Source organism: Centroberyx affinis, unplaced genomic scaffold, assembly GCF_046629955.1.
Source record: "Centroberyx affinis isolate AG114_WGS23_722 - 3 ecotype Tasmania unplaced genomic scaffold, CSIRO-AGI_Caff_v1 ptg001013l_1, whole genome shotgun sequence".
NCBI classification, from domain to species: domain Eukaryota; kingdom Metazoa; phylum Chordata; class Actinopteri; order Beryciformes; family Berycidae; genus Centroberyx; species Centroberyx affinis.
Window position 1 is genome coordinate 362,950 of NW_027279575.1, and position 22,757 is coordinate 385,706.

The 22,757-nt window shown below is 42.8% G+C and overlaps 1 protein-coding gene across 4 annotated transcripts in view; it reads right to left on the reverse strand.

Moving 5' to 3' along the window:
* The window catches only part of mon2 (MON2 homolog, regulator of endosome-to-Golgi trafficking), a 52,252-nt gene that overhangs the window by 10,671 nt on the left and 18,824 nt on the right, over nucleotides 1-22,757 (reverse strand). For 2 of the 4 annotated variants that reach the window (XM_071522668.1, XM_071522667.1), the window contains exons 4-23: nucleotides 21,104-21,235; nucleotides 20,078-20,207; nucleotides 15,870-15,967; nucleotides 14,888-15,013; nucleotides 14,159-14,353; nucleotides 13,594-13,718; nucleotides 12,808-12,947; nucleotides 12,191-12,344; nucleotides 9,895-10,085; nucleotides 9,637-9,653; nucleotides 9,501-9,522; nucleotides 9,127-9,205; nucleotides 8,340-8,521; nucleotides 7,008-7,120; nucleotides 6,042-6,146; nucleotides 4,900-4,980; nucleotides 4,364-4,437; nucleotides 3,723-3,813; nucleotides 3,203-3,304; nucleotides 1,161-1,271 (exon numbers count right to left, since the gene is read on the reverse strand). In XM_071522668.1, coding sequence (XP_071378769.1) covers nucleotides 1,161-1,271; nucleotides 3,203-3,304; nucleotides 3,723-3,813; nucleotides 4,364-4,437; nucleotides 4,900-4,980; nucleotides 6,042-6,146; nucleotides 7,008-7,120; nucleotides 8,340-8,521; nucleotides 9,127-9,205; nucleotides 9,501-9,522; nucleotides 9,637-9,653; nucleotides 9,895-10,085; nucleotides 12,191-12,344; nucleotides 12,808-12,947; nucleotides 13,594-13,718; nucleotides 14,159-14,353; nucleotides 14,888-15,013; nucleotides 15,870-15,967; nucleotides 20,078-20,207; nucleotides 21,104-21,235 — 2,268 coding nt within the window. Of the gene's footprint in view, nucleotides 1-1,160; nucleotides 1,272-3,202; nucleotides 3,305-3,722; nucleotides 3,814-4,363; nucleotides 4,438-4,899; nucleotides 4,981-6,041; nucleotides 6,147-7,007; nucleotides 7,123-8,339; nucleotides 8,522-9,126; nucleotides 9,209-9,500; nucleotides 9,523-9,636; nucleotides 9,654-9,894; nucleotides 10,086-12,190; nucleotides 12,345-12,807; nucleotides 12,948-13,593; nucleotides 13,719-14,158; nucleotides 14,354-14,887; nucleotides 15,014-15,869; nucleotides 15,968-20,077; nucleotides 20,208-21,103; nucleotides 21,236-22,757 lie in introns of all 4 variants that reach the window. The other 2 variants (XM_071522670.1, XM_071522666.1) reach the window with 2 other exon arrangements.

Consider the following 22,757-nt stretch of genomic DNA (forward strand, 5'->3'; position numbering starts at 1 on the left):
TGAATGCACAACATATGAGGAACAATCAAATCAGTAGAAGCACAGTGTTCCTAAGATTTTGTACACTCGGTGTAACAGGGTGAGGGCATTTCTTTTGTCCCCTTGATCTCATTTTCAGGGATATTTTGGGTGGTTTCTGGGGCAGAAACTATGAATTAAGGCATTTGCTTTGCAACTGGTAAATAAACATTCAATTTGTACCACTACAATTTGTTTTACTTTAAATCATAATATGCCATCATGAAAACAGAATGACAATCAGAGACATTTTATATTGCTTCAGGCTTATTTGTTTTCTGATGAAAAATGTTTTCTTGTCCAGAACACACTGGAAAGGATCCCTCGGTCATAGGTTCCCACAAACAGGGGGCAGTAGTCACATTTACACGTGAGTATATGACAACTCATTGAAAAAATGTTAAACAGGTGAAATTCATGAAATTTCATGAAATTCCAAGGGTATTTTTGCCACAAGACCTTATTGATTTCTGACCCAGCAGTGCAAGCTTACAGTTCTTCATATTGTATATAATCGGTCACGTTGCAAAGATGGATGGTTGTGCTCACAATTTCCATTTTTTCCAATTTTTTCCAATTAACAAAGGCATGCCAACTGTACATTTGAACACACAAATTATGCCTGCCCACACAGTGCAAGAAAGGTATAGAAAGAAGTAATTCTTCGGTACATTTCTACAGGACAGCCATCGTTTTTATGGCTCTGTGCTATTCTATTAACCTCCATACAGCTCTTCTGCCCTCTTCTAGATAAGCTGCAACACTCTCTTTATCTGTCTGACTAAGGTGAAGGTCACAGTGTGTGCGTAAGTGAGTAAGAGAGAGAGGGATTGTGACATTTCTGTTTTTCATATTATAGCCATTTGACAGACACTCTTATCCAAAAAGACTTATGAGAAGAATGCATTTCTAAAATGGCAACATTACAAGCAACCAATAGTAAGGAGTTCAGGGGTCAAAGCCACAGAGAAACCATAAACCAAATAACTATTCCTGTCTTTACAACGTTCAAGTACGGTGAAACGATGAAATATATGTATCTATATTTTATATACATGCAACTCCCATCAATTTCTTATAGCAAATTCCAGTTTTTCTGCTACATCCTGACAGACATAATCCAGTAGAGCAGAGTTTGCTACCTGGTTGTGGGCCAGCGGGGGGTCATGCTTGTAGGCCAGGCCGGCTTTGATGAGTGCCGTCAACGCCTCAGCCCCCCACTCTCTCATCCTGGAGTTGGGGTGCTGGCAGACCTGCAGGACACATCACAAATACACACACACACACACACATGGGCGTGGAGAGACATTAGACAATATCAACTGTGTGTGTAAGTGTATGTTTTTGTGTGTTTGTTGCTGAGACAGAGATCTGAGGCGGAGGCTGTTGAGAACAGTGTTTCCCAGGAGTGGCCACAGAGGGTGGGTGTGAAACAAGTGGGAGAATTAAACCACAGAGTGTGTGAGTGAGATTTAGATCCCCTCTGACAACAGGTTATGCTGTGACAGACAGTGTAATCATGAAAGCTGGTATAGATACACATGGAGAGGCCGGGCTCAGCAGGGAGAAACATACAAGCGGGGTGCAAACCCGTCTCCTGCTTGTAGATTCCCATCTGAACAAAGTATTTTTAGCACGTCTGTGATCCAAATCTAAAAATTTTGCATCTCTTTTTGGTCTGTAGTGATGTTTGCCATGCTGACTTTTAAATATTTGTCCGTCAGACTTTAAAATAGTAAGTGATACCTTTGTAATTCTAACAGGCATAAAAAGAGACTCATAGCGATGCTAGTCAGTTAGCTAAGACCCTCTAGAACCCAGATGGATCCATGTGTATCTATAAAATCATTTGTCTTCCATAGCTCTGCATGCCTCACATCTAAATCTTTATCAAATTTTTTAAGAGAGACATAATAAAAGGTGAGAATCACATTTTCCGTCAAAATATCAATGGCTGAATTGGAATACAGACCTAGCGTCTGTATCTGTGCAAGGTTGCCAAGAAAGATGAGCAGCATTTTATCTAAGCTTACAGTATATTTTGCAGATGTAACTTCAGATTCTGCTTCTGTGATAAATCAGAGCTCCACATTGCAACTTGTGCGCAAGAGAGTAGAGATCATAGATCAAAAATTGGCAGCCGAGTGAACGCAAAGTGGACAAACTTGGACAGAGCAACCTCTCAACTCCAACATGTTGATGCCAGACTGAGAGGGAAAGAAAATGGAGGGAGAAAGACAGAAAGAGAGAGAGGGAAGGAAAGCCAATGATTAGGGAGGAGAGAATCCGAGCTTACCTTCTGCAAAACACACAGGAGTGCAAAAGAGAAGGGAGATAGAGAAAGACAATATGAAGAAAACCATTCTCCAAACGCACGCCCTTACACACATATATAGAGAACCCCCTGACAGATAATATTAAAACAGAATTTCCTACTACTACAGAAACCACATAAACCCATACCGTTAGTAAGGGTTAGATGTGCTATGAGTAGCCAGGACTCTACAGTTTAGCAGCATAATGCTCCTAAAAATACACTGACATCTCCAGATTTCATGCAACTTTAAATTGGCTATTTTCAAATATTTTGTGCCTATGCTGTATCATCATGCTTCTGAAGTAGGCATGGGCATTTTCATTTTTTTTCACTTCTTTCCTGTGGTGTAAATGTTTACTTTTGGAGCACATATGATCCATGGAAATAAACTCTCTCTGGTATCTGGTATATTTCTTGATGTGGTACCTCTGATGATGTATCACATCAAGAAAAGCAAGAGCAATTCTGACATTATTCAAGCTTTCATTACTTGAAGAGTTTGGTTGCAAAATGAGATATCCATCATGGGGAAAAGAGACAATTACTTACAAAATGACTGATAACACAAAATTAAAACTGTTCTCTCTGGCACCAATTTAACAGGTCAAAGTCCTTCAAAGTAAGTGATTTTGATTCTGATCTGATTCTAAGTGTACCTATTAAAACACATGGTACTTTTTAAGTTACGGCAAGTAAACTAAGCCTTGGTTGACAAAATTATAACACCTTTACGGACTGTATCTTATGTATTTAAGATAATTTGAATGATGCATGATGAGGATAATGCAGTGTTTTGGAATAGAGCTTTTCATTATTTCTAGTCTGCATCTCATGGGTCGTTCTGCTGTAGCTCTAAGTAGATCTCACCTCCAGTAAGTGGCCAGTCAGAGGCCTCCACAGGATCTCTATACGATCCATGTTGACCAAGCCCGTCTCCAGCAGCTTGGCCACTGCAAACAGAGACGGCTCCTGAAACAAGGACAAGAACACCAAAATTATAGCTGAATGGGGCCAATGGATACCCTCTGAGCATATGTGTAGAGCTTCTGTGTGTGTGTGTGTGTGTGTGTATGTGTGTGTGTGTGTGTGTGTGTGTGTGTATGTGTATCTACTACACAAATACCATGTTACACTACTAATAGTCTTGTGCTATTTCAGAAATGCTGCTCAATGGAGCCAGCAAAGTAACTCTTCCAATTATTATAGCTGATTGTTAATTTGTTTGCTTTGTTCGCAGCACTTCACAGCATTGTTAAGAAAACTGCTATACAAATATACTTAAAATTATTATCTAGGAGAGATATGCAAAAGACTTATTCCAGGCCAAAGGATGGAGCATCCAAAACCATCAGTGATTCAAGTCCCACTTCACAAAGTAAGTATTTACCTTGTTGTTTCCATAAGCCATCTCCATGGCCTCCAGGGAGAGGGAGCAGAGAGCGTTGATCAGGTGATGCAGGGACACATCATCCAGGTACCTGGAACACGAACAGTGCTTAAACATTACATTTACATATTTTGCATTGCACGTGTGCATACTCTCAAATGCTAAGCAAGCAGACAATTAAAGGGGAACACTATTCAATCGAAGAACTTACAAGTTATTCCTCTGGTCTAATACGGTCCAATTCATATTTATGGGCATGAACAACTCTCTCCCAAAGCCAGAAGAGAAAGATAGAAGATTCAAACTTGTGATGTTGTCATTCATAATGTCTGCAGCTGCTCCACAAACAACAAATGGAGACTATTTTTGTGGACACAGAGAATGGTTGTGTTTTTATGCCCAAATGAGATTTATTCTTTGGTAGTGTCATCAGGTCTAAACCAGAAAATGCACACCCAATCACTTTTACCATCTTTCGTAATTGATTTTCTATGGAGCAGCTTCACACTTTATACCTGACAACATCACACGTTGGGAGTTTTAGCACTCTGGTCTCTGGCTTTGGAAATAAATTATGTCTTTCCAAGACTACAAGGATATTTTGAGTGTTCCCCTTTTATAGATGAAGGACTAGTCCTTACTGGGAGCTCTCAAACAGTCTGGACAGGATGTTGGAAATGACTGGCAGGTCTGTCATCACGGCTGTGGTCAGCACCTGCTCAGGATAAAGGCACAACCACATCCAGTTAGCTCCCAGCCTTGAACAGTTGAGAGAGAAACATACAGTGCGTACTGACTTGTGTGAGAGTGTGTGAGAGTGTGTGTGGGTGTGTGTGGGTGTGTTAGTGATCACCACAGCAAGGCCAATAGACTATGAAGGTATTACAGTTGCAAAACACCTCAGAACTCAGGAAGGTATACTCAGAATATATTCACACACTTGTACTCGAAAAATATATTCAAGACAAAAAAAATACATTTGAGCAAATATATTACAGTTTTGCTTCATATTAGTTTGAAATTTCTATTCCATTAATTCAAATATTGACTTGCACATTGGTAAATTTTAGGTAAATTTAGGATGTAGGTGTGTGAATATCTAGCATGCAAGTTCTCAGGTGTTTTGCTACTATAATACGTTCATAATAGACAGTGTATTACAGTGTATTAGACTCACCGTACTTGGTCCCTCCACAGCTCGGCCGGGCTTCAGAGCCCCGCCCACCCCAGGCTTCAGCCCCAGGATCCACACTAAGTGCTGAGAGAGAAGAAAAGATGAAAGAGGAATATAAGGAAAGGAAAAACAAAGACAAAACCAACTGGCAAGGTTGTGAAATGGAAATCAACATAGATTATCCACCTTCTCCTCCCTATATGAGAAGCAGTCTGAGTGAATCTGAGTGAATGAGAGAAAGAATGAGTATGTGTAAGAGTGTGTTTATGTACACAGGGTCTGAAATTAACACCCCACTACTGCCAAATGGTGGTAAAATGTATCTTTGGAGGATAAATAAATCACCCTCCACAGTGGCCCGTAATTTTTTGAGATAACATTCAAATTCCTCAATCATATACAGTCTTTGGTCTAGCCCGTTCTCAAACTTTGTCCCTGCTGACTGCCGTACTCTCTCTCTGCCAGTGAGCCAATCAAATCAAAGCAAAACAATGGCTCTGTATCAAACAGCCTGTTGATTGGCTGCCTGTTACTCTGGCTCTAACAAAGTGATAGTGTCTAAACTTCTGCATACTTTTCCGCCTGTTTCTCCGCTGCCAGATGCAAGGCCACCAAAAATAAAAATTGACAACCAAGACAAAAAAATCCATCCATTAAATAAGTGAGTAAGCAAATTTTAAATTAAGTCTAAATGGGCTCTCGTCTCTTTCACACAGTACCTGAATCAATACACAAAATAACACTGAAAACAGGTAGGCTGACATACTGTACTTCTTTCAAAAATGTCTACTAATTATTTTGGACAGTAAAAATTATTCTTGGCAGGTAATATATTTGAGTTTACCAGGCTTTGGCAGGTGAGGGAAAAGGTTAATTTCAGACAATGTAAGTATATATAAGTTTATGTACGAACGTGTTCTTTATCAAATTGCCTTGTTGGATAAGGATATGTGTACGCGTGTGTGTGTGTGAGTGAGTGAGTGAGAGAGAGAGAGAGAATATGGATTGCCTGTTTTGCCCTGCCTTATTTGATAAGGGAGTGTGTGTGTGTGTGTGTGTGTGTGTGTGTGTGTGTGTGTGTGTGTGTGTGTGTGTGTGGTTATGCGTGCATTGTGTGCATGCGCAGTGGCAGGTGGTAGTAGTACCTGCAGTGTGGCCAGTACCAGCTGCCAGGAGGTTCCCAGCACGGCCCCATGGCAGTGGGCCAGGTTCAGCAGGGTTCGCATACACTGGATGTTCTTAGCTGTCAGCTGCCAGGGGGACAGACAAACACATACTTACTTACATTACATGTCACTGGGTATTTAGCTTGAAACACAGAGCAAATCGCAATGAGTGCATCAACAGAATAAGCTCAAATTCATAGATACAGTACAAGGGTCAGAGACATATTGCCATGACAATATTCCTGTGACCCTTGAATGATCATGTAAGATAGAAGTGTTAGGGAAAGAAAAAGATCAAGAGCTAAGAGCAGAGACACAGATATTTTTTCACAGACAAAAAAGATAGACCATTATTGCTGCAGGGAGAAATCCAATTAAGTGGTAACGATTCCAGGCCAGGGTCAAGGGCAGTGACTATAGATTTTGAGATGTTATTATCCCAGAGAGAAATTTAAATGCGTAGGCTTGATGTGTGTGTGTGTGTGTGTCCTTGCTCTGAGAGACTTCAGTGAGGTCAGGCAGGATCTTTATGTTTTGTGTATTGAGAATTCACTACTTTACAGGTCAAAGGAAGCCTTTTATTGTACAGATGTTTAGTGAGAAGTCTTGATTTCTTTGTGTCTTACTGAGGTTACTGACTCAAGTGTTTCTATTTCTGTTTTTAATTGTTTGATTAATATCATGTCACTATTATGCTGTCATATTGGTTTGCAGACATTACCTCCCTCCTCTACCCTTTATCCTATCCAGGGTCTGTATTCCATCCCGATCCTAATGGGTTTGGCCTATATTTCTTTTTTTTGCTGTTGTCCTCTCCTTTATGGAACCTTGTTTTTGTGTCTTTGATTTGTCTCTATTGTTAAGTACTTTGTAAACTTTAATTAAACTAAAATGTCAAGTGTAACCGTAGTCTCTAAACCATTGTGTGTGTGTGTGTGTCCTTACCACCACGGTGCCCTGGGGCTGGGCGGTGAGTGGCTGTCCCACGGCCACCACCTGCTGATGGGACTCACTGGAGGGGCTGATGATCTGCACACTCTGGCCCTGGATGGAGTAGGCTGTGGAGAACAGACACACACACACACACACACACACACACAACACACACACACACACACACAGGAGTCAGTCTTCCGATGAGAGTTGGTAATGCACACAAACAGGTTTTGTAACGAGCTTACGACATGCAAGAAAAGCTTGCTTAATTAACTCCGAGGCAAACATCCATCGCGAGTTGAGACCCAATTTGCAGGCTTTATCTCTTAAAGCTAATATGCAAATAGTGAATGTCTGAGTGTTCGCCGCTTGAGAGCAGCTCTGTGTGTATGTGTGCGTGTGTGCGTGTGTGTGTGTGTGTGTGTGTGTGTGTGTGTGTGTCTGTGTGTGAGTTCCCCAGACACATTCTCCTTGGTGTTCCTAATTAGAAGCCACAGTGAAATGGTGTGGATTAACGCCATAAGAGTGCAGCATTAGGGGCAGGCAGAGTAGTAACACTTTACATGTTAAGCCCAGTCTAACAGCATGCACATCTAACCATATGGGAGATGAGATGTGCTCATTAAGTTTACATAAATACACATGACCAGAGGCGTCGGAGAGCCATCAGCAGGCTTGTAGCATGCAAAAACACTTCCACCCACCCGCGGGGGGGATATGGCTTCTAGCTGTGTGTGGTACAGTTACCCATCGGATTTCTTGACACACACACACAGCCCTAGTTGGTGTACAGTATATCCAACTATGCCTGGTGTTTGCATGTGTCTGTGTAAAGGCATTTAAGCATTTAGGTTCTTGTACAGAGCAGCGGAGAACAAGAGAGCAAGTAGAGGCTTCATTGTCTTGCATTTCCCAAGGGATTATGGCAGTTGCAGGGATGAAACACATGGTCTTTACGCTTCTCAAACCACTAGGCCACCCTGCCATCTGTATATACCTGCATGTGTGTGTGTGTGTATACATATTTCAAGGGGAAAATGCAAGAAAGTCACATACTGACCCAAAACAGACTTTCCAGTGTAAGAATGTATATTAATGTAGTTTGTTCCAGTGCAGAAAATGTGCTATAAAAGAAAAAAAGGTCTAACAGAAACACATTTCACTTTATCCTCATCCTCAGTTTTAAATTGGGTGTTTCTTTCTTTTTCTGCTTCACTTGTCCTTTTGAAGACTTCCCGCGCTTTAGGTGCAACGCTTTAGGACTGTTGTTTCAAGAATGTAAACCGTTTCCACCATGTTTTCTATGCACATTTAAGTGGCACCCTCAGCCACAGCCCTAACCTTTGCTGGAGAGGTTGGCGGCATTGCTGCTGAGCACGGTCAGGGCGTAGTGCGGCGGCAGAGAGGCCTTGCAGATGGCTGTGATGAAGGCGTCACGCGGCGTCACCAGGCCCAGGCGACCGCAGAGCGAGGCCATGGTCAGCTCCGCCTTCAGGATGTTCTCTGTGGCCGTCTCATCAGTGCTGAAACGGAGGGAGAAGAAGAGGTAAAGAAGACAGACAAGTGATGGAGAGTGCAGAGGGCACATCTCACAGTATCCCTTTGCACTGTATGTGTGGTCCTGTTGTCCTTGTGCCATAAATTCACATTCTGAAGAGGATGAGAAGGTGTGCAATGTATTCAGATCTGGGCCAAATCTTTGTTTTTGTTTCTTTTTTTTTGTCAAGATAGATTTTCTCTTGCCTGGCACAATGGATCAAATGGGATGTCCCTGAGAGTGCAAACTCTGTTCATCCCAGACTCAAAGGAGATCAAATCTTTAAAATCACTGAAAGGTTTTCAATCTGTAACTGACTCAAGGCATCTGGTGGAGTTGCATGGACACTAGGCTATATTTAATCTATGAATGCAGTCCTGGAGTGGCCTAAATGGTACTTCACACTCAAATTGCTAATAAGAGGATGCCTTGCCATTGCGCTACAAAGGAATAAGCACATTTCTGAATCTCTTTACAACTTTATTACTACTCCCTGTGGGGCAATTAAAGTGTCCCAGCTTAAATCTGCAAATCTAACAAGACTGCTGATTACAATGTAACAGTGTGTGAAAAGGCAGAGGGCCTATTTACCTGGCGTCGAGCAGCAGAGACAAGGCAGCCAGCAGGCCACACCAGCAGGCACTGACCATCTCCTCCCACACCAGGTGGGCTCCTGAGACAGAAACGCAAAGCATTATTCAGTAATTCTTTCTCTCAAGTTTCGATAATATCATTTAGAAAACAAAGCATGTCTTTGCTCCCCATCTTAACTGAACGTGCAGCTAAATAAACATGCAGGGAAACGACTGGCCACCGGGGGTCAGAACAGTGCTTCCATCCAGGATCACAGGTATGGCAAACAGTACAGTACAGTCCATAAACACGTCATGTATAGAAAGCGCAAGTATTTCTTTTCAAGATGCGGCTGTTGAACATACTGCATCTCCATCTTAAAGTTTCACAACATTCAATTTGTTTATCACACCTCTAATGTGATCTAGGACGTTTTCTTATCTCTCCATATTTCTTGTCTTCACCTACGCAGACATTTCATTTGCAGACAAAGTTACATATTTGTTCAGTCATGTATATTCCACACACATCCACAGTTCCTTTCACTACATTTTGTGCACTATTCCACATACTACATCTGAACATTTTACCATATTTTGTGAACTATTCCAAATATTCCATCTGAACATTTCACTAAGATTTGTGAAGTCATATACACAACACCTCTGAATATTTCACTATGTTTGTGAACCAGAACTATTTTGCATACTCCATCTGAACATTTCTCTGTGTTTTGAGAACCTGCTGAAACCTCTAGTCTGCACTTTCCCCCCTGCTTCTCCTCACCAGGTTGGGGCTGCCACTCCTGGTCAGGGTGAGCCTCCCTGTACTCTGCAGCCTCCTCCTCTTCCTTGGCCAGCTCCCTCTCGATCATGGAGGTGATGCCCCGGACCAGGTCCAGCAGGGCGCTGAAGGCCACCGACATGGCGTAGCCCTCTGGGATGGACGGCGGCTCCACCTTGTCCAGCATCTCCAGACTGGAGGATGGGAGGGAGGGGAGAGATGGAGCAAAAGAGACAGAGGTTAAAGATTGTGTGTGTGTGTTTGATAAAAGGAGAAAGAACTGAACTCCGTCCAGGATTCAAAGAGAGAGTGTGTTTATGCACGCCTCTTCTTTCATGCACTTGATTCAATGTGAGTACTTGTGTGAGTTACAAGAAAAATAAGTCCATCCATGAGTGTGAGTGTGTGTTTGTGTGTCTGTATCTGTACATGCATACACATTTGTCTTTCCATCTGTGTGTCTGTCTGCATCACCAGCTCATTCGCAAATCCCGTCAAGCAAACACCCACATCGCCTCCCTGCTAAACAACTCTCAGGGTCATCTTTCTTTGAATCCATTCTGCATTATACTGACAACCAACATTTGCACAATTTCTTTCAAGGTGTAAAAATTCTCTCAAGGTGTAAATATTCTCTCAAGGCGTAAAAATCTGTCTTTTACTCCCCCGCTTCATCCAACTCTCCCTGCTGTGACTGAGGTGGATTTAATAGGTGAAGTCAATACAGCTTTCACCTTTCACCTGGATTCATCTGGTCAGTTTCATAGAAAGAGCCTTCCTATTTTGTGCACTCGGTGTTCAAAGACATCAAGAAAACGAAAGGTGCTCGCTTAACTCCCCCCAGAAGTCTCTGCCTCTCCTCAACTACCGGTGCTACTCCTAATTACAGCAAATAGATCCCATTACCTTTGGAGAAGAGGACAATTTGGACAACACCTCTCTTTAATACAGGAAGGCCTCTGGCTATTGTAATTCCCTGTCTTTTAAACCTCAGTTCCCTGTGAAATACAGAGTGCTAATGACAATAGTGTTTTCACTCCTCGAGGGGGGCTAAGCCTTTGATCGTTGCTGTAATATGATCCCCTGTGGTTTTAAATATAACCATTTATCCCCTTTATCCCCACTCAGCTCTGCCTCCAGTGGAGGCAGGGTCTAAGTATCTGGTAATAATTGCTTGGACAATCACTGGACAAGAACACCTTGGTGATTCACCACAGCAGTGTCATTATTATGGGAGCTGTTGTTGATGTTGGATGGTGTAAATGGGACATGATAGCCACTAAATTTATGGCTGAGAAATGATGGGAAGTAAAGATCTACTATCCAACATAACTGGATAATGGAGGAAGATTTTCTACCAGTAGAGTTGCTAAAATTATAACAGCGTGGATATAATACAAAAATATTCTACACACCTGGAAACTGGTCCTGGTGACAGGAAAGTAGAAGAAGTAAGGCAGACCATGCTAAATTTAAAAAACACCTACATTCTGTCCTCTCTTTATATAAAAAAATCAGCTTTATTAGGCAACGGTTTGACCAGCCCCACAGAACCTTCACTGGGCATCTCACACCAAAACAGGTAAAGACAGGTTGCAGGTGTCTTTTAAGGTATGTTGTACTTGCTGCGGAAATTAATTTCAGCAGGCTCATCCAGACAAAAGGACAAGGTTGCAGAGAAAACAGAGCACCACACTGTCTTTGTACTCTGCAGTGTACATAAGCTTGCTGCCGGAACTAGTTGCATTCATTGCCCACAGTGCATGACCATCTGCAATTGGTCTAAAATATCATATGATTGGCTGTGTTGCCTTGTGGGAAACACAACCTTTTTCAGGTCATTGCCTTTGTTTACATCTCTGTGCTAACATCTTGTGGTCAACTCTTTCAATAAATTGTTGTTGTTGTTCTCAGAGTTTGTGTTTCCCTAGGTTGGGTTACCTCTTTAATCTTCATGCTCACTGGTGTGGAGTGTACATAAATGAACAATATGATGCCGCAGTGAGTATACACAAATTTGTATGCAGTGACACGTTCAGATGTGTTTCTATTTTGGGCAAGATTGACTTTGTTGTTGTTAGTATATTGCCACCTTTACATGTGAGAGTGACAGAAGATACAGATGTCTTGTGCTGCAGTGTACTTGCAGGATGAAGCTAACTAGCTTTAGCACTGCAAAATTATTCTTAGACAGACAGACAGACAGACAGACAGACAGACAGACAGACAGACAGACAGACAGACATATAGATAGATAGGTGTGTGTGTGTGTGTGTGTTTGTGTGGTAACAGCACTCACTAGGTGGCCTTGGCACTGCCCTGGACACTGACAGTCATAAGGGGGATCCAGGTGCCGCGGTACTCGAAGGCAGCCTGCGTGGTTAGACTGCCGCTGACCCCTCCTGCCCCGGGACCGCCCTGCGCTGCCCCCTGCGCCCCCGAGCCCGAGCCACCTGGACAGAGGGTCAAAGAGGAGGAAGATGAGGGGAGAGTGGATGGAAGGAGGCAGGAAGAGAGTGGAGTAAAAAAAACACATAAAAGGAACACATTTTTGTTATTAAAAGTTCCTCACATTTCATGTCTGTATACCCTATTTCTTGATTTCATTTTGTTATAATTTCCGTTTTGAGGGGATTGTTATTTCTCAAATTAGCTCTACCAGTAATAAACTTTGACGATTAACTTTTTTTCCCCAACTGGTTAAGAGTATATGAACAAATCATGAGTGGAAATTCTGTGACTTTTCCAGGATTTCCATGGCCATAGGAATTCTGAATGCTGTATAAATTAGCAGAAAGAGAATCCTCAGTCTAAATGACTTTCCAATGTATTGGCAATACACCGGTTACAATTCTTCACTGTACCACAACAGCTCAAATATGAGAATTTTATTAGTTTTGGTATCCATGAACTGACCAGCAGGTGCACTGGCGGCGGCAGCGTTGCCTGCATTGGGGACGATGAAGAGGGATTGGATGAAGGAGCCCAGGGCGTTTACAATGTCTCTGAACACCTTGGTGGAGTGCTGCTTCATGTCATATGACTGGCAGAAGGACCTGGAAAAGGACAAGAACACAGAGGAGTGAGCTAAGAGATGAGACACAGATACACACAGGCCAGAATACAGGTAACTTAATAGTGATTCTACCAGTTTCTCTTTACGCCTGTCATTAATTCTTAGCAGTAGAGAGTTGACAGCAGAGACAGTGCAATAATTAGAAGTTGGCATGGCTAACATAATGATAAGATAACAAAAATACAAAAGAATGTTCAGATATGATTCACTGATGATCTATAAATATGTTATTTGGATGGGAGCAGAGAGTTTGTACCTCACTTTTTACACTTTTCTGGGTACATCTAGGGCAGATACATCAGTCATTACAGAACTATTTAGCTACTATGATAAGATACATTGTGCTGCTTGGCTTCTATTATAAGAGTCATTAAAGAATGATGACCATCAACCAGCATTCTGCTGTCTGAGGCACAAAATACCTCCAGCCTTTTAAATCACTGCAGCTGTAGAATATGTTTTAAGTGAGTGAGAAAAAATATGAAATAAGAAAAATAGTGAGATAAGAAAAAAATGTATTAAGGTCGCAAAGTTTTGAGTTGTCAAACCCAGAAAGTTTGCGTATCATAGTTAATAAGGACATGAGGGTTGTGTTTGTATATTGTATAGAATTTGCTATTGCTTACCGTAATAAATGTGGCTGCACACAAAGCCTATGGACTGACTCTACGGCCACTGCTCTCAGCCACTGTGGCTTCTCCCCATCCAGAAACTTCACCAGCAGAGACAAGAAGATCTCACACTCCGTCACCTGCAACACACACACGTATCAGACTGGGACAGCAGGTTGGCCTACTGGATGGAGACTGTTGTGTAACCTGAGGGACTAAAAATCCCCCATGAAGAGTGTGTCCTTGAGCAAGACTCTGAATCTCTGAATTTGGAGAAGCTGTTCTGTGGCTGATCATGCACCTTGACCTCCCAGTGGAGGGAGGCAGGCAAAAAGGCAAATTTCCCCTGCAGGGAGTCGTAGACTATCGCAAAAAATAAAAGCAGCTGCAACGCTGGACTGCTCAGATGCAGCTAAGCTCATTAAAGGGCATGGAGCGGAACTAAGACAATACTACTACGCTAATCCAATTCTAATCAGACCAGATCAATTAAGTGCGTCGGCTCTGTGCTCGTGCAAATCCCTCGATCATCTGGCAACAGCTCCGGCCTGTCGACCACTGCTGCAGACGAGTCCCTCACCAGTAAGCTGTAGAAGTGCTTGATGAGGACGGAGACCACGCGCAGCAGCCTCATGCAGATGGGAAAGTAGGGTTTCTCCACTGGGGCCGGCGAGGCGGCGCTGCTGCTGCCCTGCCGGAACTTGATGTTGGGGGAGAAGAGCTTGATGACGAGGGGACACACCCGCTCCTTCAGCAGGAAGCTGAACTCCTGGTGCTGGGTGGGGAGCAGAGAGCGAGGGAGACGGCGGGGTCAGATGGAGTGCAGGCATGCCAAGACACAGTACCGTTATAGAATATTAACTGCATTGCACTGAATTGCATCAGCTCTGATGCTAAGATTATATAAAATGTACAGGGGGTGGACAAAATAACAGAAACACCTAACAACATGTGAATCAAGTTCCTAATACAAAGTAAGGCATCCATTAGCCTTTGTGATAATTTTTGATTTTACATTTTTCTGGTGTTTAGAAACAATCCTGTTAAGTCAAAACCTGCCAGTAAGCTTCAACCTATGATCACTGTTCCTCTTTGCCAACACAGTGTGTCCATGCTTGGCATATGGTGTCATGATTTTCAAGACTTAACAGGATATTCCTAATATTTTACATACGGTGTCATGATTTTCAAGACTGTTAACAGGATATTCCTAATATTTTACACACTGAGTGCATGTCAACTGCTCTACACTGTATTCTGCTGAAACAAATATAGCAGTATTGTCCATAACATGTAAGGCTACATGTACCTGTAGGAACACCCCGGGAAAATCGTTGAGAACAGACTCCAGCAGCTCCAGGCCGAAGGTCCTTGTCATCTCTGTCATCCCCACCAGCCAGTAGGGGGCGTCAGCATTCACCAGCTGGCACAAGTCCTGCCGGGACACACACGCACACAATAGGACTCAATACAATGGAATGCAATGTCCTACACACATCAGAGCCACTGAAACAGGGCCGTCACGGAGCTGCGCCAGGAGGATAAGCATGATCACAGAAAAGTGCAGCGTGGGTGGGGAATAACAAGGGACCCAGGCTGCCTTTGAATCGCTTCCTCTTGCAAATTTCATTTTATTGAATGGGTGAAAGCACCCAGATGTAAAATAGGTCAACTCGTTGCTTGTACACAAGTAAAGACAATACATCACCCGAATACTTCTAAATACAAATACGTCATTACAGACGTTACACACTTAACATCAAACCATTAAAATAGCAGTTCCTGTATTTCTTAGTTTGTGAAAGATGGAAAGTAACGTAAAACAAAACAATATTTCTATTAATAAGAACATCAGGGTGAGGTTTTGAGTAGGGGGACTACCCTACAACCGGAGGACCCAGTTTCAAGCCACTACCCTGCTAAAGTGTCCTTTAGCAAGGCACTGAATCCCTACCAGCTTCAGGTGCGCTTTTCTGTAGCCGACCCTGACCTCTGACCCCCCTATGGAGGGGGAGGGGGTTGGGCAAATGAAAAGACGATCAATAAACTATCACATTAAGTGAGGGTTTCAAAGTTGTAATGAGTATGTATCTCCATTGTATGCATCTCCATTTCTTGTTTAAATTCCACAAAAGGACACATGCTCCTCAGTGTGAATTCTTAACCCATCCACGTGTGATCAGACCATGACCAATTGTCTCAGAACCAACTCTGTCCAAAGGTGGCACCCTGAACAGATGGAGAGAGGGCACAAAGCAGCATAGAGGGCTGCCTCCCCCTGGTGGACATACCTGGAAGAGCATGTATGCATCCTTTGCGCTGGGCCTCAGAGTGCTCACAGACCTCCGGTTGGTGTTGCCCTGGACAGGAGGAGGCTGCTCCACAATGCCTGGGGGGGGGGGGGGGGGGGGGGTAGAAATGGAGAAAGAGTGGGGTGGAAGAGAGATAGAGGGATTGGGTGAGAGGGAGGGAGAGAGTGAATGAGGGATGGAAGGGAGGAAAGAGCGAGAATGAGCGATGGAAGGAGAGGGAGCGAGAGAAGGGGATAGGGAGTGATGCAGAATTGAGGAGCGGAGGATTATGGAGGTATGGGAATGGGAGAGAGAGAGAGAGAGAGAGGCAAAAGAGGAATGGATAGATGCAGGCATATGGAGGATGGGAGAAAGGGAAAGAAGCAGAGTAGGAAGAGTGGAGGAAGAGAAAGAGTTTATATGAAGCAGGGAAAAGAACCATTCCCACCTCCTTATCTTATTTGTGTTATATAACATCCAAAAAATGACAGCCAATGGTCGTAGATTGCTAATCTCCACTGCGGTTTTAAACACACCTGGTCTGCCCACTTGGTTAGAAAAATATGCTTCCAGGAGAGCGCTTTTCCACAGCAGTCCATATAACATCAGATTAACGTGGGATAATTTGGAAAATTCTGATACTGTCACAATCAATTTTTCCTCCATTTATTTCCCCTTCCTAGCTGAGTACTTCCCATGGTGCTGAGCTGGACGGGCTTTGCTCGGCGCAGTGGAAATTCGTTCATGCACAGCGAAAGCCATTGGAAATAATGGGTTTTAGAGCGTAGGAGTGGAGTTAGTGTGTCCTATGTGAAAGTCCCTTAAAACTAGTAGAGCCAAGTGTTGAGATTCAAAAATATGTCCTTCCATGACTTTTCCCAAATTGGAAAATATTTGGGCTTTAAATGCTTAAAGTGTCAATCTAGAAAATAACAACAGATTGTTTTCAAAGTTTTTTCCATACAAAATTAGTGCCACACAATACGTCACTGGGCGTTGAATGTCCCTCGCTCTCTTCCTGAGTGCTGAATGGTGCATTTAGGCATCAAGACATCGCCATCGAAACCACATTCACACGTACAATTACTCACATGCTTCTGAACAATAGTGAGATGAAGATGATAGAGTGATGATAGAAGATAGAGATTAGAGTGATTAGAGTGATGGAGGAGGTGGGAATGAATAATTGTGGGCGTTATTTCAATAAGAAAGGAAAGATGGCGTTAGTAATCCACCTGAGGCAAGTCTATGGACACATTTTGGAGTAGACACATTTTGGACACATTTTGGAGTAGACTCCAGTAGACTGGAGTATTAGTAGTAGCAAATAGATGTTAATAAAGTCTTGGTTCTGCTGCTGAGTGATGACCCAACAGATTCTGAAGCAGGGTCAGAAGTTGAATTTGAAGTGGATGATGACAATGTGGCACCTTTATCTAGATAAGAGGCTGAATAGACATCTGTGACTTTATCACCTTCAGTTCAACACAAAAAAGCAAGAAGAATGTCTGATGTACCTTCCACACCTGCACTTTCCATGGTCGTGGTGAGAAAGGAAATAATTAAAATCGAATAGTGGTAATGGAAATGGAAAAGTGGAATAATTAAAGCACGGGAAATTAATATACTGTGTGTGGGCTCGTTCTGCCTTTAATATGGTGAGAAAGGAGACAGCAAAGGATGGCGAGATTAAGACAGAACAAACCCAGTAGACTGCCTTCACATAATATTCTCACAGAGGCAACAGGCAGTTTTGTGAAGAACGGCATTACATGCTACCAGCCGGTGCAAAACATCACTGTAGATGAACAGCTGTTCACATCAAACTCGCGATTGCCATTCACCCAATACATGGCAAACAAATCGGACAAATTTAGCATCACATTTTGGTGAGCTGCAGACGTGGAAACCAAATACATGCTGAATGGTTTTCCACACCTGGGCAGGTATGACTCACAAGCGAATTGGGGGAACGACTGTCGGAGTATGTGGTGATGCAGCTTGTGGAAAAGGCAGGAAAAGGCAGGAAAGTGACCACAGACAATTTCTTCACTTTCCCTGGCAAACAAGCTCATGGGAAAGACAACCAGCCTGCTTGTTGCCTCCCACTGCACAAAACATCACTCTGGCAGAACCGTTCTCCACCTCAGTGATGAAGACTGGCAAGGCACCCGCACGGTTTACAGGTGAAAGCCAAAGAAGAACATCTGCTTTCTCAACACTATGCATCCCACTGTCACCAAAGGCACTGATAAGAAGAAAAAAACAGACTGACAGACTACAACCACACAAAGGTATGCATCTAAATACAAATATCAAGAACAAGAGTAGGCTATTACATAAATTTGTGTTTTGTTACTGGCTACTTTGAGAACAAGCACTGATGTTTCTGGTGTTTTTTTTATTGTATCCTCAATTGGTGTGGATGGCAAGCACGTATAAGACAAAAGCAGGCCTGCCACTGTATGTTACAACATCCTCAACCTGGCTGTCATCAACGCAACCATTTTGTTCAAGCAATGCCTTGACAAGACAGAAAACAGGAGGGACTTCATCATGGATCTGGCATGGGAACTTCACAAAGACCACATGAAGTCCAAGGCAGCAGCTGCAGCCGCCAAACCAGCATCCAAGGCTCCAACCAATCACTCCAGGGAAGAAGACACAGAGCCAGGTGGCCAAACGCATAAGACACAAGGCGAGGGACAGCTGCTTGAAGTGCAACCGATTTGTGTGTGCGACTTGCTCACACACCGTGGGTTGGAGGAATAAGGTAATTATGGCGAGTATCTGCGTAATAGTGCATTCCTCCACACAAGCAGTGCACTAGGATGAAGAAATTACTCTTATTTTTATCAGGCATTGTTAATCTTTGTTGATTTCAGGATTTGCTCAAACAAGGCTGTGTGATGAATGTGGGTTGGAGGAAAAATATAACAAATGCCTGCGTAAAACTGCATTTCTGTTAAATTATTGGGACTTTAATTAAGTCTTGAAATAATCAGTTTAGAAATAAAAGTGTTGAAATTGATTGAGAATTGTGTCTTTTTTAAACAGATTTACAGCATATAGTTTCATAGCATTTAGACTATTTAGGTTGGAGTGAATGCAGACATTAACAAGTAATGCAAATGACCTGACGTGTCTGGGCATCGTCCTTGGTGGCAGCGCGGGTTTCTAAAGCCTGGTCTTAGTAGTGTTATGACACAAGAATCAAACAGAAACAAAACGTTTTGTCTCCAAGACAGACAAGAGAGAATGTCAAGGCAAGGCAACAGTAAACATGTCATCCCCAACAAATGATGCAGTCCCCCTCACAGCTAATTAATGATAAATATGTGCGCTTACATTGACCTGTAAGTTTACTGCCCCTCTTGGTTTATTCAACGTAATTTCGAAAATACTCGGTGAGGAACACCGTTTTGACAAAATACGATCACCAGCGTCTGGTGACAGATGGACAAACAAACAAAGAAACAGTACGAGACCAATCCATATCCCTCCCCTGGATTTCATTGTGAGGGACAATAATACACTGACACACGCACAAACACAACTTCATGCATGACTGCACATAAGTATGCAGAACCTGACACATACACAGGTCGGTCAAAAGCCTTTCTCTACTTCTACTCCCTGATTATACTGTCATTCCCAATCTCATCCAGTGAACCAAAATTCTGATTTAGAGGAGGGAAAACGAATAGACAAATCGAAGGGGGGCCACAGCCTCATTATGTATGCATTGAAGTCAGGCTTAAGTCACAGGATAAGCTGCTTTCGGCAGTCTAACGGGGAACTTCTTTCGTGTACCTCTGCCGCTGGGGACAAAGTTAGCTAGAGGAGAGAAAGTTGATGGAGAGGCTGGATAGTTGTGATGTAGAATAAAGTAGTTGCCTCACAAAAGGAACTCAACTGTTTATGTATGCCGATGCACTCTGGACTTTCACGATGCATAGATGGACTCCATTTTCCATGAAACTGGTCTTAACTCTAAGAACTCAACCTGTTGTGGATGCTAACTTTCGCTAAATATGAGCTCAGCTTCTCATGAAGCCCGATGTACTCTGAAGTGCTGAATGTCAAACTGAAGGAGCGGTTGATGGACTCAACTTCCAGAGTTCAAACTTCTCTGTGTATACTTTATTTCCCATGAATGTCACACTCAACTTCCTCCCTACATCTCAGTGAACTCAGCGACCTCTCACCTTTGAACCGCTCGTCCTCGGCCACCATCCTCTCGAACACCACAGTGACGACCTGTCTGACGGTGGCGGCCGCTGTGTTGTTGGTGATGTTGTCCTTGGTGAAGTGGAGACGGAAACATAGCACAATGGCCTGGGCGAGAGCAAAGCATAAAGAAAATATTATGCAACATATGCAGATGTACTCACCGTATAAATCTATTATTAAATGAATGCCTGCTGAACTACTAATGCACTTCACTGCTGCTCCATCAAGTTTTGCTCTAATGGTCTGGTAACTATATGGTTGAGAGACAGTGGAGTTTTGGTTCTATTACTACTGTATAACAGTCAAAACACAGTTGTCTTCAGCACTAATGCAGGACAGATGTAGGATGAATTAATGAAGGGGGACTTCAATAATGGCTGTCACTGTGGACATCACTGACAGACTTAAATAAACAGTGATGCTAACATCAAGCAATGCAAGCAACTCGCGAAGCCATTCACTGGCAATTCATTCAATTTCTTTGAATAGAGAAAATTTGGCTGATTTTGACCAGACCGCGGATTAATAAAGTGATATCTTATCTTATCTCAAAAAAAGTAGACTGCATCTGAACTTTGGGACAAAATCACCTGTCAGCAGCCAGTCATGATGCAGCATTGCTATATGTCCTGTGTATTGCTACAACTTGTAACCAACTATCTCAAATCATGAGACAGTAGCAGTGCTCTGTTTGCTAACAGTGTGACCACAGTGTAATACATGCTTGTGGCTCTGGTAGTCCACTGCTTTGTCATGCTGAACACATAGGAGCAAGGATACCACAAGCCCAACCAGTTGGGTATGAAAAAACAATGTAATAGCTACAGTAGTGTGTTCAATAATAGATGGAGGATGACTCACTGATGAACAGAACTGGGTTATATGGATACCTGCAAGGCATTGAGGCTGAATGTGTGTGTAGATAAGAGAAGAGAGCAGGACAAAGAGACAAAGACAGTGTGAGCCAGCTTGTGTGATGTAAGAGTGTGTTAGTCTTGTACCTTGGAGAGGACCTCATCGTGTACGACTGTGTTGGTGGTTAGCAGGACCAGGACCGTCTGTAGGAGTTTCAGCTCCTCCAAACCGTTTTCCATCAGCTGCCACAACATGTTGATGATGTTCCCCGCCGCCGCCTGTCACATGCACACAGACACACACACTTTAAATTCTTTATTAGGGCTGGTTACCGACGGTTGGTGCTTGTTTTTGGGTGCCAACTGAGTCAAGTCAGTACTACCAACGAGTAAATGTTAAAATGTTTGGTGTCATGGTTCGGTAATTGTAATGTTTACTCTTACATCTTACCACGTCTTTCATCCAGGTACCATACCTGTTCTGTTCCTTTAGTAAAGTGACTGCTAATTGGCTTGCTAGGTAACTACTTGCCATAGGCAGGATAAACAAACTTCTCCAGGCTTCACTACACCTTCATCTCTTGATTTGCTCTCAGTAAGTACACAATGTCACTGAAATGGTCCAAGGTCTGGCTATGTTTTACTAAAATTGACAGCGAGAGCCTGCAGTGCAATATCTGTGACAAGAAAAATAGCTGCCATGTCTGGCAACATCTTGAACCTTATGCAGCACTTGTGCACAATGTTACCTCGAGGCAAAAGAGCTGCACTGTTTGACTGCAAGAAAAACAACAGCGACAAAAATAGCTTTTTTAAAAACCATGTTAAACTGCATTTTACATAAATGCATAGAAAATTTACTAGCCCTTGATATTCTTGAAATAGTTCTGAATGTGAAGTATTATTGACATAATTGAGCCCTCTCCGGACGGCATTAGTATTACTAGGGGAGGTCTGGTGATTGGTCATTTTTTATTTATTTTCAAATATTATTATTGCATTTTTAATAGTATGAGTACAAATAATACATATATACATCAACTTCATTACAAAAAAAAAACAAAAACAAAATAGGACAGGACAGTCAGACCAGCAACCAGTACTGTAACTGAACATAATAACATGGGATGGGAGTGAGAGTTAGGGGTGGGAGGGTTAGGGGTTATCTTGTGCTTGGACAGGAAATTCCTTATTGAAATAATTCATGAATGGCTGCCAAACATTGTACAATTTTTTAGTAGAGCCACAGGAGGAATAGCTCAATTTTTCTAACTTCAGGTGAGCCATTACTTCCTCCATCCAACGTTTGTGTGTTGGCAAGGATCAATCATCTGGCTAGGAGGGTGGTAAAAGCAACTGTATCTGCCTGATTTACTGAAAGTGTGATCTCCTCGGGTGTGGTACCGAATCTTGCCATTATAGGGTTAGGGCTAATCCCTTTGTTACAAACAGAATAAATGGTATCAAAGATGGACGACCAGAAGGAGCTCAGCTTTGAACATGACCAAAACATATGACAGAGGGAGGCCTCAGTCTGGTGACATCTTTGTCAGGTTGGATCCACATCTGGATAGAGCTTAGCGAGTCTACTCCGGCAGAGAGATTGGTCATTTTTTTATCTCCGGACCACGGGAAATGTATCCAGTCCAGATCAAACATGGCTGTGATTTTCTCCATCTACCCTGCTAAAAATTCCAGTTGAAATTACCCACTATGATTTGAGTTAACGTTGACGTCCTGAGGCAATTTTAATCCCATCCGGATCAGCATCTGGAGTTTCACATAATTACCGACTTGAGCA